Source organism: Cyanistes caeruleus, chromosome 24, assembly GCF_971803275.1.
Source record: "Cyanistes caeruleus chromosome 24, bCyaCae1.hap1.1, whole genome shotgun sequence".
NCBI lineage: Eukaryota > Metazoa > Chordata > Aves > Passeriformes > Paridae > Cyanistes > Cyanistes caeruleus.
Genome location: NC_141724.1, coordinates 1,465,469 through 1,488,998, shown reverse-complemented (window position 1 = coordinate 1,488,998; position 23,530 = coordinate 1,465,469). Strand labels below are relative to the sequence as shown.

Genomic DNA, 23,530 nt, shown 5'->3' with positions numbered 1-23,530 from the left:
CAAACACATTTTTCCTTCTGCCACGGGGAGGGTTCGAAATAGGAGGGGAGGAAAAAAAAAAACCCCGCCTGAACCTCAGGTGGAACTTCCTGGCCGCGGGATTTATGAGCCGGGAATGATCTCATCGGGGAAGAGGAGGAAACTCCGCGGCGCTGGAATGATTTCCAACCCCGCTAAGTCCCCCCCATCCCGGGAACAATCCCAGGACGAGCCACGCGATGGCCCCGGGGCCGGCGCTGGTCATTCCCATTCCCGGGGTTTGTGTCCAGGGAATTTTATAGGGTTGGAAGGATCTTTAGGGAAAGGGGATGCTCAGGAGAGGGAAATCAAGGGCAGGGAGAAGTCTGAAAGCACAAAGTCCCCTTCCCAGAAAATCACAGGATCTCTAGGAAACTCGAGGAAAAAGCAAAACCCATTTTTTTCACCCTTTTTCCTCTGCCCTTCCTACCCCCTCTGCATTAAAACCCTACAAAACCCCAAAACATTCCCTTTCTAACAGAGGGAATCCCAGCACTCTGAAAAATGGGGATTTACCCTTTTCACCCTTATTTTTTTTTTTTTATCTGCACCAAAAAAAAGTTTCAAAAGATGCTTTGGATGCAAAACCCGCCTTTATCCCAAAACCCAGCGGGGTTGCACAGCCCCATGATCCACAAAGGGGTGATCCAGATCCTCGGGATCCAGCAGAAATCCCTGGAGCCGCTCCCAAACCCCTTCCACGACATCCCTTCACTGCCCGAACGAACCGATTCGCGCCAAGCCGCCACCGCCGGGAATTAAACTTAAAAAGTGACGAAACCCAGAGAAATAAAGGAAAATCTGGGATGGGGTCAGGGATAACTCACCCAGAGCCCGGCACGGTGAGCCTGGCACGGCTCCCCTCCTTGCCCTGCCCCGGCCCCAAAAACCCGCTGGGTTTATCGGGGTGGCCGATCTCGGTGGCGTTTTTGTGTCACTTCTGTCACTCAGAGTTTCCAGGCACGGCCGGGGGAGGCTCGGCTGGGGCGTTGAGCGCAAACGAGGTTTTAAACCAGGCTTTAAACCTGACTTTACACCTGACTTTAAAGCAGAATTTAAACCTGACTTTAAAGCAGAATTTAAACCAGATTTTCCCATCGCTTGAAGGAGAGAGGGTCAAGACATCCCACCCTTTTCCTGGTCCCTTTGGAAAAAAAACCCCAGAGTGGGGCTTGCCCACCTGCCCTGCACCTCCCAGCAGGAGGGGAGCTCTTCCCAAACCCGTTTTCCATGGGAAATCCATGGGTGGCGTTGGGAATGTGCAGAACTCGGTGCTGGTTCGGGTCCACCCCAGTCCATAACCCTCCATCCTTGAGCTTTCATGGAATTTCAAACTTTCCAACAATTCCCTGTTTTTCCAGGAGTTTGGGGTGTCCATCCCATGTCAGAACCCATAACCATAAACCTCAACCCTTGCTCTCTAATGGATTTTTATGCTTTCCCTTATTTTTCCTGGTTTTGGGGGTCCATCCCATGTCAACAACCCCTCATCACTGAGCTCCTCATGGAATTTCACATCTCCCTATAATCCCTAATTTTTCCACATTTTGGGGGTCCATCCCATTTCAATAACCCCCCATCCTTGATCTTTTATGGCATTTTCCACCTTCCACTAATCCCTTATTTTTCCAGGTTTTCCCGTTTGCGGGCACCAATCCCGTCTGGTGATTCCCAGGATTGCTGGGCACATCCAGGAGCACCCGAGGGTGCTCGGAGTCAGCCCTGGGGCCCATCACCCACAGCCCCCAAGCCCCAAATCGCACCCCAAAATCTTATGGGGCCGCGTTTCCGCCCCACAGCCACAGCCAGCAGCGCCCCGGAAACCTTTGGGGTCCCTCGGCGTCCTGGGCTGCAGAAAATTGATCCTCACCTCCAGATTGTCACATGGAGGGACAAAAGGGGACACGGAGGGACGTGGAGACACTTCCCAAATTTGGGATTAAGGGAAATTTGGAGCTCCAGATGTTGGGGTTGCTTTACATTCCAGCAATGGGATTCTTTTTTCCCTGGTGTTTCGGGAGCTGCCCCAGGAACCGTCCGGGCTTTCATGAACCTCGCTCAGGAGGAAAAGGCGCCACTGGCTGCTCCTCACCTGCCCCAAAATCATCCCAAAAACCCTTCCAAAGGCAGCCCTGAGCGCGTTCCCGCCGAGGAACCAGGCATGGATGGGGTTGGATGAAAAACACTTTTGGCCCCATTTCCTCCCTCGGCCGCGGTTGTTTTGGTGACGTTTGCCCTGGTTTGGGGTGCGGATTTGGGTTCTTGAGCTCATCGCCCACCTTGGGCGACACCAAGCATCCGGTGGCGGCGCTTCCGGAGGCCTCGGGTGTGCGAGGAACAGCACAAGAGCCATTTTTATCGCTATTTTGTCATTTTTTGGTCACTCTTTCAGCTCAGAGACACCCCCACATCCTGGGGTTTGGGGTTTGAGACACCCCACTTCCCATCCCGCTGCAGGATCCCAAGGGATTTGGGAGCAGCCACCTCCAAACCGCCACAATCCCAATTTGGGCCTCACCCCTTCTCTCCCTGCTGGATTTGCAGGAATCAAACCCCAGCAGATTCAGCCCCCGGATGGGCTCCTCTCCTCTGGGGGAGCAGAGGGATTTGGGAACGAGGTTTTTGGGGTGGTTTTCACTGCACAGCAAAATCCCAGCACAGACCAGAAGCCGCCAGCCCTCCCCTTTTGGCACACCAGGTGCTGGTGGCACCTCTGTCACCTCCCCTGCTCTATCCCGATTTTCCTGGGTTCCCTGAGCAGCGGGAATTGGCAGCTCTGACCTCCAGGTGCCCATCCCAGCCCGGTCCTGGGAAGCTGGGATGTGCTGCTCGGCCCTGGCTTGGGGAAACAAAAGGATTTGGGGGTATTTTGGGGTTGTGCTCACAGCCCGTGGGGCCCTGGGCTCCTGTGCCTGTTCCCTGGGCTGTGCCAGCTTTGCCCAGCCCCCAGGACGAGATTTTTTTGGGAAAACACACAAATCCCACACCCAAAAATGTGTTTTCCCCAGCCAAACTCCCAGAACGGACCCACAAACCGGAGGAAACGCAGCGGGAAGGACCCGGCATGGGATCCCAGAGACCTGAGAAGGCAAAACCCTAAAGGAGCCTTTAAAAAACCGGCAAATTCTGCTCCGCCCTGCCCAGCCTGCAGCTGGGCTTTCCAGGGGACCTTCCCTGCTCCTAAAATCCACACGGAAAACCAGCGGGAAGGGGTTCCCTGCGGGGAATTCGCTGGAGCAGCAGCCACGAGGGGTCCGTGCCACCCCCGCCCGTCCCGCCCGTCCTGCCCATGGATCCGGGCACGCTCCAGAGGCAGCCTGTGCCCCAGGGAACCGCCGGCCGGGGAGGAGAACAATGGGGCCGAGCCCTCCATTGTTCCAGACAAAAGATAAGGCCGGGCTCTGGCATTCCCCAGCGCCCGCCCTGCTCGGGAGCTGCCATTCCTTGCTGTGCCATTCCCAGCCCTGCCATTCCTTGCTGTGCCATTCCCTGGTTCTGCCATTCCCATCTCTGCCATTCCCAGCCCTGCCATTCCCTGGTTCTGCCATTCCCGGCTCTGCCATTCCCAGCTCTGCCATTCCTTGCTGTGCCATTCCCAGCTCTGCCATTCCTTGCTGTGCCATTCCCGGCTCTGCCATTCCCTGGTTCTGCCATTCCCAGCTCTGCCATTCCCTGGTTCTGCCATTCCCGGCTCTGCCATTCCCTGCTGTGCCATTCCCTGGTTCTGCCATTCCTGGTTCTGCCATTCCCGGCTCTGCCATTCCCTGGTTCTGCCATTCCCAGCTCTGCCATTCCCAGCTCTGCCATTCCTTGCTGTGCCATTCCCAGCTCTGCCATTCCCAGCTCTGCCATTCCCGGTTCTGCCATTCCCAGCTCTGCCATTCCCAGCTCTGCCATTCCTTGCTGTGCCATTCCCTGGTTCTGCCATTCCCAGCTCTGCCATTCCCTGCTCTGCCATTCCTTGCTCTGCCATTCCCAGCTTCTCCCTTCCAAAAATTCCTCCCTTCCAAATCCTGAATTCCTCCCTTCCAACTTCTCCTGCTCCTCCCGGAAGTCCCCAGCTCCTGCCATCCCCTTTCTCCACAGCAAAGAGGATCAAATGCCGCCTTTCAGCTCCCTTCATTCATTATATTTAATTTATCTCCTCTCCTCTTTCCTCCCAACAATGAGCAGCGAGAGCCGCCTGCACTGGCATTAAAATAACAATAACAGATTTCGGCTGGGCGCTCTCGGGGGTCCTCAGGTGGCTTCTTATCTTGTCCCTGTCTGATAAGGGACAGGGAAAAGGTGGCAGGAGGCTGCAGCCACCACCTGCATCTTTTATAATCATCACATGGCCCGAGCAGGCCTAGCTGGGAACGGAGCATTAAATTGTGGAGAGGTAAAATTTCGAATATTTCAGACCTGGGAATGGAGCATTAAACACTGGAGAGGTAAAATTTCAAATATTTCATCCCCATCTTTCCCAGTTTGGATCCTTTGGCTGAAGGGGCAGGAGCTTCCCCTCGGTGCAATCCTCACAGGAGGAGCTTTTCCCGTTAAAAATTATGGATTTGAGCCAAAAGCACCGGCAGAAACATTTGGGGTGCAAGGGGTGTTTGGGTGAAGGTGAGCAGAGCTGTTTTGGGGATTAGAGCAGCTCCACAGAGCGGGAAGGAAGGAGAGAGGACAGAAGGGCTTCCAAGAAGCCAAAAATTGTCCAAAATCTGCCACCTGGGGAGCTCTGCCAACTTCACCCCGAATATTTTAACTCAAATCCATCCTTTTTAAAAGGAAAATTGCTCGGTGAGGATTGCACCGAAGGGAAGCTCCTGTCCCTTCAGCCGAAGAACCCAAACCGGGAGAGATGGGGCTGTGATATTTGGAATTCTCCGCAATTCCCCGAGCTGCAGGAGCTCCGCGGGGCACGGCCGGGCCGCACAGACCCCACCCCCGCAGAGTCTCCCTGAAAGGCTCAGGATGGGGTAAAAACCCAGAGCTATTTTCCAGCAGAGCTGTCAGAAGCTGCGCTAATTTATTTCCCTTCTGCGTGTTCCCGACTGGGTTAAAACGGGGTGGGGATGCTCTGATGCATCGCACAAAACTTCACCGCGGCCCGGAGCTCCCTCCCCGCAGCGCCACGAAACCCAAACCTCCATCAAATCCTGCGGAAAACAAGGCGGAGGAGCCCCGGAGAGCCCGGCCCGGGCTGCTCGGGGGTGGGCGAGGGGCTGCGGGACCCCCGGGCTGGGAGCGCCCGGCCCGGGGCTGGAGCGGCTCCCGGGGCTCCGCCGAGCGCGGCCGCTCCAGCAGCGCTGAAACCGCGGCTGCTCCGGCCCCGCTGGGTCTGCTCGGCTCCTGCTGAGCCCCACAGCTCCTCCTGAGCCCCACAGCTTGGTCTGAGCCCCACAGCTCCTCCTGAGCCCCACAGCTCCTCCTGAGCCCCACAGCTTGGTCTGAGCCCCACATATCCTTCATAATCATCTCTGAGCCCCACAGCTCCACCTGAACCCCACAGCTTGGTCTGAGCCCCACAGATCCTCCTGAGCCCCACAGCTTGGTCTGAGCCCCACAGATCCTCCTGAGCCTCCCAGAGCTCCTCCTGAGCCCCACATATCCTTCATAATCATCTCTGAGCCCCACAGCTCCTCTTGAACCCCACAGCTTGGTCTGAGCCCCACAGCTTCTCCTGAACCCCATAGCTCCTCCTGAGCCTCCCAGAGCTTGTTCTGAGCTCCACAGCTTGGTCTGAGCCCCACAGGTCCTCCTGAGCCTCCCAGAGCTTGGTCTGAGCCCCACAGCTTATTCTGAGACCCACAGCTCCTTCATAATCATCCCCGAGCATCCGAGCTCCTCTTGAGCTTCACAAAACTTGTTCTGAGCCCCACAGCTTGTTCTGAGTCCCACAGCTCCTCCATAATCATCCCTGAGCCCCACAGCTCCTTTGTAATCATCGCTGAGCCCCCCAGCTCCTCCTGAGCCCCACAGCTTGTTCTGAGCCCCACAGCTCCTCCATAATCATCTCTGAGCCCCCCAGCTCCTCCTGAGCCCCCCAGCTTGTTCTGAGCCTCCCAGAACTTGTTCAGAGCCCCCCAGCTCCTCCTGAGCCCCACAGCTCCTCCTGAGCCCCCCAAACTCCTCCATCCTCAGCCCTGAGCCCCCCCAGACACCCCCTGCCCCTCTCAGAGCCCCCCAGCCGCTCTCAGCCCCCCCAGAAGCTCGGGTCCCCCCTCTTTTCCCGGGGAGCAGGAGGCGCTGGCCGGGGCAGTGCCGGCTTCGGGGGCTCGGCGATCCCAAAGGATTTTTCCAGTTTTAACAAGGCCGGGATTCTGTGCGCTGGGAATTCCTCACCCCCGGCCCCCAGCGATGCTCCCTCGGAGCAGAGAACAAAAGAGGGCAGCGGCTCCTCCGCGGGCTGGGGGCAGCGGCTGCCCTGCCGCCAGGGGATTATTTTGCTCCAAAGAAATGGAATTTTGAAGGAAAACGAGCAGCGGGTGTTTCCCCAGCACGGCCGGGAACTCGCGGGGTGGGACAGCGGCAGCGGCTGCTGGAGGTGGTCCCTGGGTGGTCAAAGCTTTTTTTTGGGAGCTTTTTTTTTTTTTTTTCTGGGATTTCTGCAATCCCACGTGCGGGCACAAAGCGCGGCTGGCACGAAGCAGCCGGGAATGTTTACAATGGGATAAAGCTGGAGCGGGGCTCTGGATAAAGCCGGGTGCTCCAAGGGGCTGCGGGTGACATCCCCGACCCCCCAGATCCACGGGCTCAGCTCCGAGCGACCCCAAAAGTGATGCAAACAGCCCTGAAAGTTCGTTTGGGTTTGCTGTCTGTGGGTTGGGATCCCGGAGCCGAGCACACCGAGGGTTGGGACAGCAGAGGATTCCAGAGCCCCGTGTATCCCAGAGATTCCCTGTGCACATCCCACCTGCATCCCGGAGATTCCTGTCCCCTGCATCCCGGAGATTCCTGTCTCCTGTATCCCAGAGATTCCTGTCTCCTGTATCCCAGAGATTCCCATCACCTGCATCCCAGAGATTCCTGTCTCCTGCATCCCGGATATTCCCTCCACTTGTATCCCAGAGATTCCCTGTGCACATCCCACCGGCATCCTGGAGATTCCTGTCTCCTGCATCCCAGAGATTCCTGTCTCCTGCATCCCGGATATTCCCTCCACTTGTATCCTAGAGATTCCCTGCACACATCCCACCTGCATCCTGGAGATTCCTGTCCCCTGTATCCCAGAGATTCCCTCCACTTGTATCCCAGAGATTCCCTGTGCACATCCCACCGGCATCCTGGAGATTCCTGTCTCCTGTATCCCAGAGATTCCTGTCAATTGCATCCCAGAGATTCCTGTCCCCTGCATCCTGGATATTCCCTCCACTTGTATCCCAGAGATTCCCTCCACTTGTATCCCAGAGATTCCCTGTGCACATCCCACTGGCATCCCAGAGATTCCCTCCATACTGCCCAGTGCATCCCAAAGATTCCCATCACCTGCATCCCAAACATCTCACCTGTATCCCAGATTCCACAGCCTACCTGTATCCCAAAGATTCCCTCCACCTCTATCCCAAAGATTCCCTCCACCTCTATCCCAAATATTCCTGTCACCTCTATCCCAAATATTCCCTCCACCTCTATCCCAAATATTCCTGTCACCTCTATCCCAAATATTCCTGTCACCTCTATCCCAAATATTCCTGTCACCTCCATCCCAAAGATTCCCTCCACCTCCACCAGCTATAAAATGTTCCCCTTCCTGGGGACACCAAAAAACCCCAAAATTAAAAATAATCCCACTGACAGAGCAGATTTACCACGCTCCTCTTTTTGGGGACCCCAGAAAACTCCAAAATCCAAAGCAATCCCACTGAAAAAGCGCTTTTAAAGCGTTCCACTTCCCAGGGATGCCAGCAAGCCCCAAAATTAGAAATAATCCCAGTGACAGAGCGCTGTGTCCCCCTTCCTGGGGGCACAAACCCTTCCCCTGCAGCCCATAAATGAAATATAAATATAAATATAAATGAAATTTAAACCCCTCCAGCACATAACAACTTTACGAGCTGCTCCATCTCCCCCCCAATGGAATAATGGACATTTCGGCAGGGAGACAAAAAGTCCAGAAATTCCCCTCAGGACATCTCCCAGGCTTGGGATAAACTTTGCTTCAAGACAGATTTAGGAAGGGTTTGGGTGAAAGCAAAAATTAAAAAAAAGCAAGGAGAGAGGAAAAAAGAGGATTTTTTTTTTTAAAAAAAATAAATAAATTTGGGATTTCTGCTCTGCCGGGAAGGGAGAGGTGAGGGTTCTGCTGTGGGGACACAAATCAGCACGGAGGGAGATGATGGCGGTGAAAATGTGTCAAGAAAAACTGTCCTGAGCCCGCCCGCGGTTGTCAAAGGCCAGCTGCTATTTTTAACAGCACAAAAGCCTCCGAAAATCGCTGGGTTTCAAAAAGAAAAGAGGGAAAAAAAGAGAGACAGAGAGGAAAAAAAAAAATAAAAGTACTGTATCAGTGTCACCGGAATGGATCCTGCACCAAATTAAATTGAAGGGAGAGGAAATCGCATGAATTACAAACAGGAGTTATCGGCTCTGTGCTACGGGGGGAAAAAAATCACATTAACCGAGCTAATTCTGCTTTTTTCACTCCTCAAATCCATCACTCCTGCTTTTCCTGGGGAGTTTTTCCCGAGCCTGAGGTGCTCCAAGAGATGAAAGCGAGACTCCAACAAGACGGGCCGCGATTTTTCCTGGGCAGCATCATTCCTGCCTGGCACCAACCCCCTGGAAATCATTAATCAGAGGTGGAAAGCGGCAAACATTTCTGTTTATCCGCCTTTTACGCCGTAAAACCTCTCCTTTAGGAGCACGCGGCTCCCGAGTTTCTCTTTGCCGCTAAACTTTGCCGGGTTTAACTCGCTGAGCTTTTTCGGCTCTCGAGGGGTGAAATAAAAACCCCAAATTTCTCCCCAAATCTGCACCCCCAGCCCCCTTCAGGACTGTCCCCGCTGCCTGGGGGGCTCCGCTCTGGGGTGTCCGGGGATGTCGCTACTCGGGGACAAGGTTTGATCCCAAAAAGGCGACAGAGTTTAGCGCTGTCCCCGCTCCCAACACCCCCGTCTGGTCGCGACAGTGTCGCGGTGTTTGTGCCTCTCCGACAGCCGCGTGTGGCACCGGGCGAGCTTTGCTGCCCGGCGCTGGCCCTGCAGGGGTGGCCGGAGCCATCCTGTCCCCAGCCAGGTGTCCCCTTGTCCCCAGCCAGGTGTCCCCCTGTCCCCGCCGAGACACCTGGAAGGGCCGGGGGGTGCACCAAAGTGTCACTTGTGGGGTGGCGGGGACGAGGGACAGGGACGAGGGACAGAGATGAAGGAGGTGGCGACAAGAGGGACCCGCACTCATCGGGGTGTCCCCCCCTCAGCCCCCAGGCTCTGTCCGTGCCACCACAGCGCGTCCGTCTGTCCCTGCACACCGTGGGGACACCCCCAGACCGCGCCGGGGGGGCTATACCCCTGTCCCTCTGTCCCCCTGTCCCTCTGTCCCCCTGTCCCTCTGTCCCCCTGTCCCTCTGTCCCCCTGTCGCTCTGTCCCCCTGTCCCCCTGTCCTCCTGTCTCTCTGTCCCTCTGTCCCCCTGTCCCTCTGTCCCCCTGTCCCTCTGTCCCTCTGTCCCCTGTCCCCAAGGCACCCAGCGGGGACCGCGCTCCGTGCCCGGCACAGGGGGACGGGCAGAGCCCGGGTCCGCGGCTCCCGGTGGGGCGGTGGGACGTGGGGAGGGGGTGTCGGGATTAACTCTTCTCCTGCCGGTTTAACTCTTCTCCTGCCGGGCTCCCCTGGGCTGCGAGGGGGGGCTCAGAGCGGAGTTTGCAGCCCCGAACTTGGCGGCGGGGCCGGCACCGAGCGAGGCCGGACCCTGCGCCCCTTTCCCCCTTCTCCTTTCTCCTCTTCAAGCCCAGGGGCTCTGAGGGGGTTGTCCCGGTCGGTTCACAGAGCCGCGACCCCCGAGGAGGTTCCCCGACCCCCGGGGATGTTCCCCCGACCCCGCGGGGCTGTGCCGGTGCCCCCCGGTCGCACTCACGGCTCCGCTGCGCTGCTGCGCTGAGCCCCGCTCCCGGTGCTGCCGGTTCCGGCCCGGTGTCGGTGCTGCCGGTGCTGATCCCGGTGCCGGTGCTGCCGGTGCTGATCCCGCTCCCGGTGCTGCCGGTTCCGGCCCGGTGTCGGTGCTGCCGGTGCTGATCCCGGTGCCGGTGCTGGCGGTCCCGGCCCGGTGTCGGTGCTGCCGCCGGTGCCGGTGCGGGCTCCGCCTCAGGTCCGCTCCATGTCCCCAGCGCCTCCGGTGGGAGCTGCCCCGGCGCCGGGCGGAGAGAGGGAACGAGGAGGAGGAGGAGGAGGAGGAGGAGGAGGAGGAGGAGGAGGAGGAGGAGGAGGAGGAGGAGGAGGAGGAGGAGGAGGGACACCGGTCCAGCCAGCCAGCGAGCGGCTCCGGGGCGGCCCCTGTGCCCCGTCCCCTCCCCTCCAGACCCCGCCGGGGACCCGCGGGTGACAGCGCCGGCCGCTCCCACGCTCTGCCCTGGAGCTCCGAGAGAGGCCGAGACCCCCCAAAAGCTGGGGCACGACTCGGAGGGGTCTCGGGGACACTCTGAGACCCCCCAGGGCCAGAGGGGATCGGACCCCCCTCGCTCCCAGCTGGGGCTGGAGCCGCGCCTGGATTTTGGAGAGCCCAGCCCGCATTCCCTGGGGGGGATGGTCCCAAAATCTCAGCGACAGACCCCAAAATCCGCCTTCCAACTTCCCAGATCACCCCAAGTTCTGCTCCTTCGCTGTGCTGGTCCATCCCCCACCTCCCCCTTCCCTCAAAATTCCCGACCATCCAATTCCTGCCCATTCCCCCATCCCAGAAATTCCTGAGGAGCCTCGAGCGAGGAGCCCCTGGATGGGGCCGTGGGGCGCTCCCTGCTCATACCTGGGAGGGCAAAGGTGGGAGCACAAGCGGAAAGCTCACCTGGGCAGGCCAGGTGGGGAACAAAGGGGGATCCATCCTCCCCGGCAGCCCTGGCACAGCTTTTCCCTGGATCCCAGCCCGGCCCCATTGTGCATCGCAGCCCGAGTGGAACGGTCCCATTGTGGCGGCACTTCGGGAATTCTTCCCACTCCCGTGGTTGCCAGCTTGGCTTGTGGCCAGCGTGGAAACTTCCTGATGCCCCAAATCAATCATCCCCCGGCCCTAGGAACACCTCGGAGGTGAGGCCCTCTGAGCTCCCTCTGGGAGCCTCTCGCAGCTCTCAGGTTTGGGGATTTTCAAGGGATTTTGTGCATTACGACCTCCCCCGAAACATCTCCAGGCTCCTCCAGGTGCAACTTTTGCCTGTTGGGAATCCCAAAAGGGTTTCCTCCTTTTTTCCAACCCCGGAAGGGATTGGCTGTATTTCATAATTAAATCATAAATAATAATATAATAAATAATAATAATCAATAAATAATAATTTTTAAGGAAACCCACGGAGCCCTTATTTCAAATGTTAAAATACTCCAGGATTTAAATGCTGCTAAACCCCTTTTTTTGTTTTGTTTGTTGCCCCCACCCCCTTTTTGTGTCCCACGGCAAGGCTGGCACGGGGCGAGGGGAACCACTGGACAGACGGACAGACGGACACTGAGCCCAGCTGGACAGACAGACAGACGGACACCGATCCCCCACACTCCTTGAGAAGGAAAACCGGGAGCTCAGCTGGATCCACGAGGTTTTCCCCACCTGGGGGTCACTCTGGGTCTCCCCACGCCCCAAACCCCGCGCCCCCCGTGATGGGAATTCCATCACCCACCTTCCCCAGGGAATAAAATCCCCTTTCCACGGGAGCCAGGCGGTGCAGCTGGAGAGGGAGTGGGAGAGGGGGTGGCTTGGGCCGGCCAATGTTGACAAGGAGCCTTTTTTTTCCTGCCGTGAAACCTTTAAAATGTTGTGTCAACACGGAAGGGCTGTTTATGTTTCACCAGCCGGGAAAGTTCCCATTGACTCCGGGCTCTTTCCTCCCCCACACCGTTATTTTCTTCCCTGGGAATTTCTTTTTTTTTTTTTTTTTCTCCAAATGGGTTTTTTTGGGTTTTTTTTTTTCACCCAAGGACAGGAGAGGAGGGATGGAGCCGCTGGGATTTGGGGTTTGCTGGGAAGGGGGCTGCACCCACTGACCCCAAACCCTAAAGGGGCTCAGAGGAACATTCCCATTAAACTCGGTGGATCATTCCCATTAAACTCAGTGGATCATTCCCATTAAACTCGGTGGATCATTCCCATTAAACTCAGTGGAACATTCCCATATTCCCATTCCCAGCTGGAGAACCCGAGGCCCAGCAAGGATGGGGCAGGATCCACAGGCGGCTCCTCCAGTTTGTCCCAGTGCCACCCCTCGCCCGGGCAGCCCCGAGTGTCCCCAAAGCCCCTCTGTGCCACCCCTGGCTCTGAGAGGACCCCGGAGGTCACAGGAGGGGGGGGTTCATGGGGGACCCAGCGACCCCCGTGTCCCCCCGGAGCCCCAAAGCCACTCCAGGGGTGGGAGGGGACGGGAGGCGCCGTCCCCAAACTGGACGGGGACACGATTCCCAAAAGGGGCCGGGGACCCTCGCGACGGAGCCAAAAAAGAGGGAGCGGGAGCTTTGTTGGGGTCGCCATGGCAACAGCCGGGCCCGAGCGGACTTTCACTTTCCTTTCCTTCCTCGCCGGCCCCAGTGGCCACGGCGCTGGTGGCCGTCCCTGCCTGGCGGGTGCCACCCACACTGCGACCCCTCGGGGACCTGCTGGGCATCCCCAGGACCTGCTGGGCACCCCCAGGACCTGGTGGGCAGGAGGTGCCAGGGCAGAGATGATGTCACACACGCTGTCCCTGTCCTTTCAGATGGGGTCACACGGGACCCGCTCAGCTCCTGCTCCCACCTGGCTGCACCTGGGCGAGGCAGCAGGATTCGCTCCCAGCCTCCCATCCCTCGTCCAGCTTTCCTTCTGCCTGGCTCAGCAGCAGGAAGCCGGGACAATGGCTGGAGGGGCCGGCAGGGCCGGAGGGGCAGCGATCCCGGCGCTGCCGGAGCAGGGGGCACGCAGGGGAAAGGCATGGCCAGCGCCCGCCTTCCTTTTCCCAAGCCCCCCACCCTGCCCGGAGCCCTCGGAGCCAGCGGAGCTGAGCCTGGTGCTGGCTGGAGGCCCCCGGGCCGCAGGATCCCCGGGACTGAGTCATGGAAAGGCTGCAGACAATGGCCTGGCCCCTTCGGAACCGGCCGGAGGGGGCAAAGCCGCGAGAACAAACCCGGCCTCGCTTCCTGCACGGAAACGGAGCCATTGTTCGGGAATGGGCACGGGCTGAGCTCCTCACCGGCCTGGGAACGGCGCAGAGGGACCCTCAGAGGGGTCCCCGCAGCCATTCCTGTGTCCCCAGGGTCAGTGCTGTGTGCCCTCACCTGTGTCCTCACGGGAACTCCATGCCTGTGTTCTTCCGGCCATTCCTGTGTCCCTCTCTCCATTCCCGTGTCCCTCTCTCCATTCCTGTGTCCCTCTCTCCATTCCCATGTCCCTCAGCCATTCCCGTGTCCCTCTCTCCATTCCCGTGTCCCTCTCTCCATTCCCGTGTCCCTCTCTCCATTCCCGTGTCCCTCAGCCATTCCCGTGTCCCTCAGCCATTCCCGTGTTCCTCTCTCCATTCCCGTGTTCCTCTCTCCATTCCTGTGTTCCTCTCTCCATTCCCGTGTCCCTCAGCCATTCCCGTGTCCCTCTCTCCATTCCCGTGTCCCTCTCTCCATTCCCGTGTCCCTCTCTCCATTCCCATGTCCCTCTCTCCATTCCCGTGTCCCTCAGCCATTCCCGTGTTCCTCTCTCCATTCCCGTGTCCCTCTCTCCATTCCCGTGTCCCTCTCTCCATTCCCGTGTCCCTCAGCCATTCCCGTGTTCCTCTCTCCATTCCCGTGTCCCTCAGCCATTCCCGTGTTCCTCTCTCCATTCCCGTGTCCCTCTCTCCATTCCCATGTCCCTCTCTCCATTCCCATGTCCCTCAGCCATTCCCGTGTCCCTCTCTCCATTCCCATGTCCCTCTCTCCATTCCCATGTCCCTCAGCCATTCCCGTGTCCCTCTCTCCATTCCCATGTCCCTCTCTCCATTCCCGTGTCCCTCAGCCATTCCCATGATCCTGCCTTGTGTCCCTCCCATGAAAATCCCGGGATGATGCAGTGAAGGCGCTGCCGCTGCCCACGAGGTCGCTGTCACCCAGCAGCACCCCGAATTCATCTCCCAGCCCCCCAATTCCAGCCGGACTCCTGGCTCCCCCATCCCTGGGGGTCCCCCCGCGGGTGACCCCTCCTGTGCCAGCCCTGCCGGGGACATCCAGCTCCAGCCAGGGACCGCAGGGCAAAGTGGCATCTCTGGGACTCCATTCCTGAGCTCTCAGCCAGGCCCGTTCGGATTCTCCCTGTCCCTGTCCCTGTCCCTGTCCCTGTCCCTGTCCCTGTCCCTGTCCCTGTCCCTGTCCCTGTCCCTGTCCCTGTCCCTGTCCCTGTCCCTGTCCCTGTCCCTGTCCCTGTCCCTGTCCCTGTCCCTGTCCCTGTCCCTGTCCCAGGGGCCAGCCCAGCCACACCCGCGAGCCAAAGCCACTGCGGGGGGGACCCGGCCAGCCTGGCACTGTCCCCACAGCCGTGCCCATCCCGCGGGGCACGAGCGGCTGATGCCGAGCTGGAGCGGGACAGACGGACAGAGGGACAGAGGGACAGCGGGAGGGACAGAGGCGACGGCCGGACCACACAGCGGGCCCGGAGGGGGGCGCGGCCGGGGGGCAGCGGGGGCCGAGCCCAGCCCCGACCTCCCCCGGGGGCCCGAGCCCGGCGCTGTCGCTTCAAAGGCGACACTGGCGCTGTCCCGGGGCTGTCACCCTCCGCCAGGCCGGCTCCGGCACAGCGGACCCGGTGCCACCCACGGCCCAGCGGGCCGGGCCCCTCCGGCTCAGCCCCTCCGAGGGGTTTCTCTCGTCCCCCCGCCTTTGTTTTCTATTTAGTGCTTTTGTTCCCCCCTCTTTGGTGCTTTGTTCCAGCTCGTCCTTTGTTCCGACGCCTTTGGTTTCTCTTCCCTTTGATGCTTTGTCGCTCCCTTCATCTTGGTGCTTTTCTTTCCCCGTTTTTGGTTTTTTTTTTTGTTTTTTGGGTTTTTTTTTTAAGCCGCCTCTTGGGTTTTCTGGGGGTTTTTTTATTGATTTTTATTCCCCCCCTCTCCTGCCCGCTCCACTCTTGGCATTTTTCTCCTTTCTCCTGTCCACTCCTCGGGTCACACGGACGCGGCCCGGATTGTCTCCAAATCCCCATTTGTCTTGTTTTGGTGCCTGCATTTTGGTGCCTTTATGTCTTTTTTTTCTTAAGAGACTCTCAGCGATTTCTTCTCCCGGCAGCCGAGAGAAGCGGGGAGAGGGGAGAGGGGGGGGTTTCGGGGCTTAATTAATTAGCGAGTGTAATCTTTAGCTGCGGGATGTGCGGAGCATCATTACGGCTGTCATTAGGGTGTTCAGGGTTAGCGAGGGTTTAAATACCAGCTAATTGCAGCCAAGAGCTCCCGACGCCGCAAAAAAAATTCCAGCGGGAAGAGCCGGGCTTTTTGGGGAGAACTGGGAGAAATTCCCGACGGGAAGGATAAGAAACAGCAGCCCCCAGAGGGTAAAAGGTTGCTGGGAGCAAGGAGTGCGCTCATGCCTCCCCAAAAAAACCCTAAAATCGTCACTTCAGGGGTGTTCAATGTCGCTTTCGGGGACCCCGTGGCACGGCAGAACCCAGGGCAGCGCCAGCCCTGGGGCAAAGCCGATGCCAGGGGAGGATGGAGACGCTTCATCTGCCTTGGGGGTGGCGATTTTTCCCTGTTCCCATCACCCAACAGGGCCAAGGTGCCCTTTGGATAACGGGAATTTGGGTGGGAGAGCTGGGGGGGGGGACACGGAGCGCGGCGGTGGCGCAGAGGGGGACGAGGGCTTTGATCTGAACAACCGTCCCCGAGGCTCGCAGCGGCTCGGGGCGCACCGCAAGATCAGATACCGGGATTCGGGAGCCGTTTTCCCCCAGAACGGCCCCGAACGCTTCCCTTTGATTTCGGGGCCCCAAATTCCCCCCTCCCCTCCCCGAAAACCCTCGTGGCCTCAAGCTCTGCTGGCAGCGGGCAGGGAAGGGCACGGTGGCACCGCTGAGGTATCGCATCACCCCCAAAGCGAGCCCAGGACCCTTTCTCAGGCGCCCCAAAACCTTCATCCCGCAGGTTTCGAGCAGCTGGCGCCGCTCCCCAGCTGCTGAGGGGAGGAAGCGGCAGAAATAGCAACAGGATGTGCCCCCAGATAAGGTGATCGATATCAGAAAGCGGCGCTTTTTCAAGTCAGGGCTGAGCCCAGCTGCTCGAACAGGAGATCGGCCCCCGATAGGGGCGGCCCCGGCTTCTCGACGCCCCAATTTCTCCTGTCCCCGCTCATTTTGGGTGACCCGGTGACGTCCTCGGGGTTTTGGAGGGGCTGCTGTGGGAGGAGGGGGTGGATTTCGGGGGGCAGGAGGGTTCCGGGAGCTGCGGGAAGGGATGGCTGGTTTGTGGGATGTCCAAAAGATCGGGGTGGATCCAGAGGTGTCCAACACACCCCAAAGGTGCTGGGGGTTAACCGCGACCCGCAGCACGACATTCCTGGGATGAGCCAGGCAGTGGGCAGGTTCTGGGAAGGTTCCAGAGTTGGATTTTTTGGGAAGCAGCCGGATGAGACCTCCACGATCCCACAAATCAGCTCAGGCACAGCCGGAGCTCCCCATGGGAGAGCAGCCTCCTCCCATGGCTCATCCCGAGGATGAGGAATTCCAGGGAATGGGCACACGCAGGAGGGCACAGAGCAGCCCCAAAACAGTTCCTGCCGGCCCAAATCCCACAAGGAAAAACGGGAGCTGCCCTCCCATCCTTCCCATGGCCTCAGGAGCGCCAAAACTGAGCTCGGTACTGCCGGGACATCCCCAGGGACATCCCAGGGACATCCCAGGGACATCCCAGGGACATCCCAGGGACCTTCCAGGGACATCCTCACCCCTCCTCAGAGCCCTGAGCTGCGCATTGTGCCCCCCAAACTGTGCCACCGCCTCGTGTCACCGGGCCCAGGTGACTTTTCTGTGGCCGAGGGCTCCCAGCCCAGCCAGCACCTCCAGAGGTTAAAAACCAAAGCGCTCCCGACAAAAGGAGCCGGCAAAACCCATCGTGCAGGTCTGGCCGGTCCCGCGGTCGGGCTGCGAGCGAGGCTGTTCAAATGCAAACTCGGGCCCGATAAAGCCTGGATTGTCCATCCTAAAATCCCGGCTGATGCCACCAGCTCCCCTGGCATTGTCACCAAATCACCCTCAGCTCTGCCCCGTCCTCCAAAGGCTGAACCTGTTTTTATGGCAGAGCTGGCACAGGGAAAGCTTAACAAAAAAAAAAAAAAAAAAAAAAAAAAAAAATAAAACCAACCAAAGTAAAAAAAAAAAACAACCCCTGATCTCTGTATCTGCAGCCATGCAAGGAATATTGTTCAGCGCAGCACAAAAGCATCCCTGAAAATAGAAGCGCCAGGGCCAGGCCTGCCAGTGGCTGTGTGAGATAACGTCTACTTGCAAACAGTGTGTCTTTGTGCCGCTGTCACTGTCCCCATTGTTCAGGAGCCTATTGCCTCGGGGATATTGTTCCCTCCTTTTGTCTCAGCCCGGCTCCTTTTTGTTTGACTTTACTTTACCATTTCATTCCTCTCCTTTGTGGCGCCGTTCTTGCTTTTGTCTCTTTCTCTCTCTCTCTCTCTGCCTTTTCTCTCGCTGATTTGTATTTAGCGATTGTTCCCGGCTCGCAGCGAGCACAAAGTGCTCCCGGCTCTTTTCTCACTCCATTCATTCCCTATTCAGGTGCGTCTGTTTGCCCATAGGTACCGGCAGGAGCTGGATTTGGGGGGGATGCGGGATTTTGGGGGGTCCTGGGAGCCCGCAAGGGGCGCTGGAGGCTGCTGGTGGCCTTTGGGGACAGCCAGCTCCCCGCGGCCCCCATCCCAGCGACAAGAAAACACCGGGAAAAGGACAAATGAGACCGCAGGTGGCCCCAGAGGAGCGGCCGAGTGTGCTGCAGGGACACGGGGGTGGCACCAGAGAGGTGCCCGGTGCCACCAGGGCGGCACCGGGACCCCAGAGCGGATCCGAGCCCAGCCGAGCAACCCCGACCCTGGAATTGGCGTTCCCGAGTCCCCACAGCCCTGGATCTCCACCAGCCCTGCGTTTTGGGAGCCTGTGGAGGCACAGGGAGAGCATTCCAGGGCCTCTCCCGCTCCCGCTCCGCGGCTGTGCCCTCCCAGAGGGAGCCTGGGGGTGGCAGGGTGGGCACCAGCCGCTGTCCCGGTGCCCCCCAGCCGGGACAGCGGGGTGGGATTCACCCCCCGGCTCCTCCGGGGGACCACAGGGAGAGCGGCTGGATCCTCGGGGGTGGCCGGAGGTGGCCTGGGGACATCTGGGGAGCGGCTCAGAGGCCGCCGGGGTGCCCCAGGCCCCGCAGGATGGGGGGCACCCCCTGTCCCCCGCCCCGTGCTGCCTCCTCCGCGGCGCTGCAGGGCGGGCTCGCTCCCAGCGCCCCGAGGAGGAGGAGGAGGAGGATTTGGATTCGGATTCCCCGGGAATCCTTCAGGGCGAGCTGACAAGCGGCCACCCCCGGAGACAACAAAGCCCCGCTGTTCTCCGGGCACGGCCCGCGTGACCCGACGGGACTTTTCCATCCCCTCCCCGCCGCCGAAACCCCGAGGATGGGAGAGAAACCTCCTCCTTCTGCTGCTGCTGTGCCGGGCACACCCCACCCGAGCGGGACAGACCCCCGAGACTCACCCCGGCTGCGAGGGACCGAGCGGGACGAGGGGACAGCGAGCGGCGACCGCGGTGGCTGCTCGGGGCCAGCGGGAGCCCCCGGCCCCAGCCGGTCCCGGGGCCGCGGGGGGGGCGTGGAATGAATTCCCTGGGAATGGAGGGAGCAGACTGAGGGCCATTGTCTCATTGTTCGGGCTTCAAAGGACAATGGGGCATTGTTGTCCCTGGGGATCCCATTGTTTGCTCTCCCTGCAGATCCCGGCCGCGCACGGAGCTTTCCCGAGGGCCGGCTCCGTGTGTGGGACGCGAGGCAGGAATGTTTTTCCTTCCCCACCCCCTTTTTTTTTTGCCTGGAAAGGCTCAGCCCGGCCCGGGCAGAGGGGCTGGGAGCACCCAGAGACCCCCAGAGCCCGCAGGGATGGGCTGAGAGCGGGGGGGATCCATCCTCCATCCCTCCATCCCTGCAGATTCCAGGGTGAGGGCGCAAAACCCAGCCGGGATTTTGGTGGGAGACGAAACCCGCCTGCAGGAGCATCCAGCTGGCAATATCCCGATTTTCCATCGCTCGGATCCCCCAGCCCCAAATCAGGGGTTTGACCCCTGCAGAGCCCAGGAAAAGCTCCCGGGCACCACCAGAAGCGCTCGGGAAGGGCCAGCCCGGGCCGGAGCGCTCCCGGTGCATCCCGGGGCTGATTCCCTCGGGAAAATTCAACCGAGGCGCCGGGCAAAGGCTGCGGGAGGGGGAAGGAGCGGAATTCCAGGAGCGGGGAAGGAGCGGAATTCCAGGAGCGGGGAAGGAGCAGAATTCCAGGAGCAGAGGAGTGGAATTCCAGCCCCTCCGCAGCTCCTGGATGGAGCAGGACCAGGATCCGCTGTGCCCAGGAACGCCCCTGCTGCTCCCAGCAGCCGGGAAAGGCAGGAATTCCAACCGGGATGAGTCCTGGGGGACAAACCCAGCCTGGGGGATAAACCCAGCCTGGGGAGGCCCAGACCGAGCTCAGCTCAGAAGCAAAGGCAGCAGAAAAATCCAAGGAAAAGGGTTTGGGAAAAGCGGTGCCCCCTTGGAATCTCTGCCCTGCTCCTCCTCCTCCTCATCCCGGGAATTCCTGCCGGGATTGGGATCGCGGAGAGCCGAGCCCGCAGCTCCCCCTTCTGTCCGGAGCCCTCTGGAAGTTTTTTCCCCGTTCTGGCAGGAGTTTGGGATGCTCCAGGCAGAATTCCCGCAGAATTCCCGCGGCTCGGGAAAGGAATCCCAGCTGGGAATGCTGGAGGGGGTAAAAATCCCGGGATCTGCCCCCGGGTGAGGCAGAGCAGGGCAGGACTGGGAAGGGATTTCTTGGGAAAAATGGATTTGATTTTGGGATAGAGATTGCTTTTGGGGGAAAAAATATTTTGGGGAAGATGGGACTGGTTTTGGGAAAAGGGATTTTTTGGGAGAAAGGGATTTGTTTTGGGAAATAAAGGATTATTTTTGGGAAGAAGGGATGGGTTTTAGAAAGAAGGGATGGATTTGGTGAACATGGGATTGCTTTTGGGATAAAGGGCTTGGTTTGGGAAATCCTGGAAGCTCCAGGATCCAATCCCACAAGGAAAAACCCTTGGAAAAATACTTCCCCCCAGTCTTGAGACAGAAATCTCATCCCCAGATTTTGTCAAAAAACATTTTTATTTCCCAAAGCCCCGAACTACAAAACAGAATTCCCAAAGAAAGCGCGGGGAGTTCCAGCTCCGGCTCATCCCGGTTTTCCAGAGCTCCCAATCCCGATTTTCCAGCCCGATCCTAACTGGAGACGCTCTGCAGGAGGGTGATGTTGTCCCCCTTCAGCATGATCCGACCTGGAATCCAACAGGATCAGGGAATGTGGGAATGTTTTGGGACAGATCCCGCCCTCCCCACAGCTGGATTCCACTCCCAACCCCCCATTTTCAGCTCCAACACCTGGATTTGAGGTCCCACATCTGGATTTTGGGGCTCCCCACATGCGTTTTCATGTCCCACACCCGGAATGCAGGTGTTAGACCAGGATTTTTAGGTTCCAACACCTGGATTTCATGTCCCACACCCCAGTTCTGGGATCCCACAGCTGGATCCCATGTTCCAACACCTGGGTTTTAGGCTCACATCTGGATTTAAGGTCCCACATCTAGGTTCCAGGATCCCACAGCTGGATTTCAGGATCCCACACCTGGATCCCAGGATCCCACACCCAAATTTCCCATCCCACACCCAGATTCTAGGCTCCCAACACCCCCTGACTTACCCAGCTGCTTCCTGGACTTGGTTTTGGAGTGAATTTCCTCGGCATCGTCCAGCACCAGGTTCATGTACTCGTCAAAGCCCTGCAAGAGCAGCACCAACCTCAGCCAGGCACCTCAAACCCCCCAAAACCCGCGATTCCCGGGAGAAACAGGAACATCCCCACCCCTACACCGCTTTTTTTTCATGGAAAACGAGGATGAAACGGGGTAAAAAGCAGAGGGGTGACAAAGGGACAGCGGCACTCACGATGATGCAGCCTTCTATCCTCATGTTCACCTGCTCATAGAGCCACACCTGGATCCTGGATCTCTGGAAATCGTGGAGAGGGAGAGAAAAACAGGGATGGGAACAGCTGAAGGAGTTTGGCTCCCTTGCTGCCCCCAGCTCGGAGGGGTCTCTGCTCTGTCCTTGGGTGTTTTAAGGTCCCTCCACACCCCAAGCCAGTGTGGGGTTTCATGGGAATATCCCATGGGATTGCAGCATGGAGGGGCAACCCACATTCCTCTCCTGTTTCAATGATTTTAAATGGAAAGGAATAGGATGGAAATTGGATATTGGGAAGGAATTCCCTTCTCTGGGTGGGTGGAGAGGGGCTGGGATGGAATTCCCAGAGGATCCGTGGCTGCTCCAGCCCTGGAAGTGTCCAAGGCCAGGTTAGACACGGGATAAAAGGGATAAAATAGGTAACAGGGATAAAAAATTGATAAAAAGGAGAAAATGACAGCCTGGGATAGTGGGAGGTGTCCCTGCCCATGGGATTGGATGATCACTTCCAACCCAAACCATTCCAGGATTCCCTGTGTTGCTTTGGGTGGGATACTGGGAATAATTCCTTCCCTGGGAGGGTGGGGAAGGGGCTGGGATGGAATTCCCAGAGAATCCGTGGCTGCTCCATCCCTGGGAGCGTCCCAGGCCAGGCTGGGATGGGGAAGGTGTCCCTGAAGGCCGTGGGATGGTGGCACTGGATGGGATTTGGGCTCCCGAACCCCGCGCTGCAGCCGGGCCGCGCTGCCGCTACTCACATTCTGCAGGTATCGGAAGATCAGGTTCTGGAGCCGAGGGTTAAGGGCACAACACAGGCAGGAGCTCCCGGGCACGGCACCCGCCACCCCCGGCATCACCCGCACCCCCCGAGAGCTGCACCCGACCCCGCTGAGGGGGAACCCGCGGCGGTGAAAGCCGCGATTCCCCTGCACGGAGCCGCTCCTCCGGGGAGTCCCGCACCCTCCCCGCCCGCCCCGCGCTCCCCCGGCGCCCTGAGGGGCTGGCGGCAGGATACGATGGGCTGCACCATCACCTTCTGCACCTTCTGGCCCTGCCCGCGGTACGCCATGGCTGCGCGGGGCCGCGGCGCGCGGCGGGATGGCGGCGGTGTGAGGGAAGGGGACGGAGCGCGGGGAACGGCGGGATGGCGACGCCGTGAGGGGACGGAGCGCGGTGCACTGTGGGATGGCGACGCTGTGAGGGGAGCGGGGCACTGTGGGATGGAGGCGGTGTGAGGGAAGGAAGTGCGCGGTACACGGCAGGATGGAGGCGGTGTGAGGGGACGGGAAGCGTCCCGTGAGGGGACGGAGCGCGGGGAACGGCCGGATGGAGGCGGTGTGAGGGGAGAGAAGCGCGCGGGGCACGGTGGGATAGAGGCGCTGTGAGGGGAGCAGGGCACGGTGGAATGGCGGCGCTGTGAGGGGACGGAGCGCAGCGCACGGTGGAATGGCGGCGCTGTGAGGGGACGGAGCGCAGCGCACGGTGGAATGGCGGCGCTGTGAGGGGAGCAGGGCACGGTGGAATGGCGGCACTGTGAGGGGACGGAGCGCAGCGCACGGTGGAATGGCGGCGCTGTGAGGGGAGCAGTGCACGGTGGAATGGCGGCGCTGTGAGGGGAAAGAAGCGCGCGGTGCACTGTGGGATGGCGGCGCTGTGAGGGGAACAACTCGCGGTGCACTGTGGGATAGCGGCACTTTTCCAATTTTTTTTTTTTAATCATATTTAGTTTGTTCTTTTATGCTGTTAGTAGAGGTTTGCTTTTTTCCCGCTATTATTTAAAGTATTATTTTCTTTGTTTTTAATAACAATTCATAGGAAAAAAAATCAAATAAAATGTTCCTCTGTCTCTGAGCTACAGAACCTTCAGGTGCCCAGCTTTAAAATCAAGCGGCTTTTTGTGCTCTTACAGGCCAACAGTTTTGCTGTTTATTTGTCCCAGAAGGTCACAAAAAATGTGAGAAGCCAAAATCACTGAAATATCTCCCCCATCCCTCCTGTCCCTGTTCCCTGGGATAAGATCCCAAATTCCCCCTGAGCCTCCTTTTCTTCAGGCTGAGCCTTCCCCAGCTCCCTCAGGATTCTCCAAACCCTTTCCCTTCCTCTGGATGATCCCACAACCCCACCCACTGCTCCTGCGCCTCATTTAATTAGAAATTAATTTCTAATT

General features: G+C 59.0%; 2 protein-coding genes across 6 annotated transcripts in view; both read right to left on the bottom strand.

Moving 5' to 3' along the window:
- Positions 1–19,139, bottom strand: part of SOX13 (SRY-box transcription factor 13) — a 32,972-nt gene extending 13,833 nt beyond the window's left edge. For 2 of the 5 annotated variants that reach the window (XR_015279011.1, XM_086861838.1), the window contains exon 1: positions 11,818–11,861. Coding sequence is in view for 1 of the 5 variants with exons in the window: in XM_086861836.1 (XP_086717962.1) it covers positions 18,861–19,018 (158 nt within the window). In the remaining 4 variants the exon portion in view is untranslated. Of the gene's footprint in view, positions 1–10,073; positions 10,345–11,817; positions 11,862–18,860 lie in introns of those variants that run through there. The other 3 variants (XR_015279012.1, XM_086861836.1, XM_086861837.1) reach the window with 3 other exon arrangements.
- Positions 19,140–20,486: 1,347 nt separating this feature from the next.
- On the bottom strand, positions 20,487–22,688 carry SNRPE (small nuclear ribonucleoprotein polypeptide E). Its single transcript, XM_086862057.1, has 5 exons — positions 22,379–22,688; positions 22,122–22,148; positions 21,346–21,408; positions 21,101–21,179; positions 20,487–20,675 (listed from the first exon to the last, which is right to left on the bottom strand). The coding sequence occupies exons 1-5, from the start codon at positions 22,430–22,432 to the stop codon at positions 20,620–20,622; spliced, it is 279 nt and encodes a 92-aa protein (XP_086718183.1). The 5' UTR covers positions 22,433–22,688; the 3' UTR covers positions 20,487–20,619.
- Between the last annotated feature and the right edge of the window lie 842 nt (positions 22,689–23,530).

Excerpts from the sequence above, each read along its gene's own strand:
- SNRPE (XM_086862057.1), bottom strand. The coding sequence starts at position 22,432 with ATGGCGTACCGCGGGCAGGGCCAGAAGGTGCAGAAGGTGATGGTGCAG. Across the intron at positions 21,409-22,121 it reads TCTTCCGATACCTGCAGAAT|AGATCCAGGATCCAGGTGTG; the intron begins GTGAGTAGCGGC and ends CACGATTTCCAG. Across the intron at positions 21,180-21,345 it reads GGATAGAAGGCTGCATCATC|GGCTTTGACGAGTACATGAA; the intron begins GTGAGTGCCGCT and ends CTGCTCTTGCAG.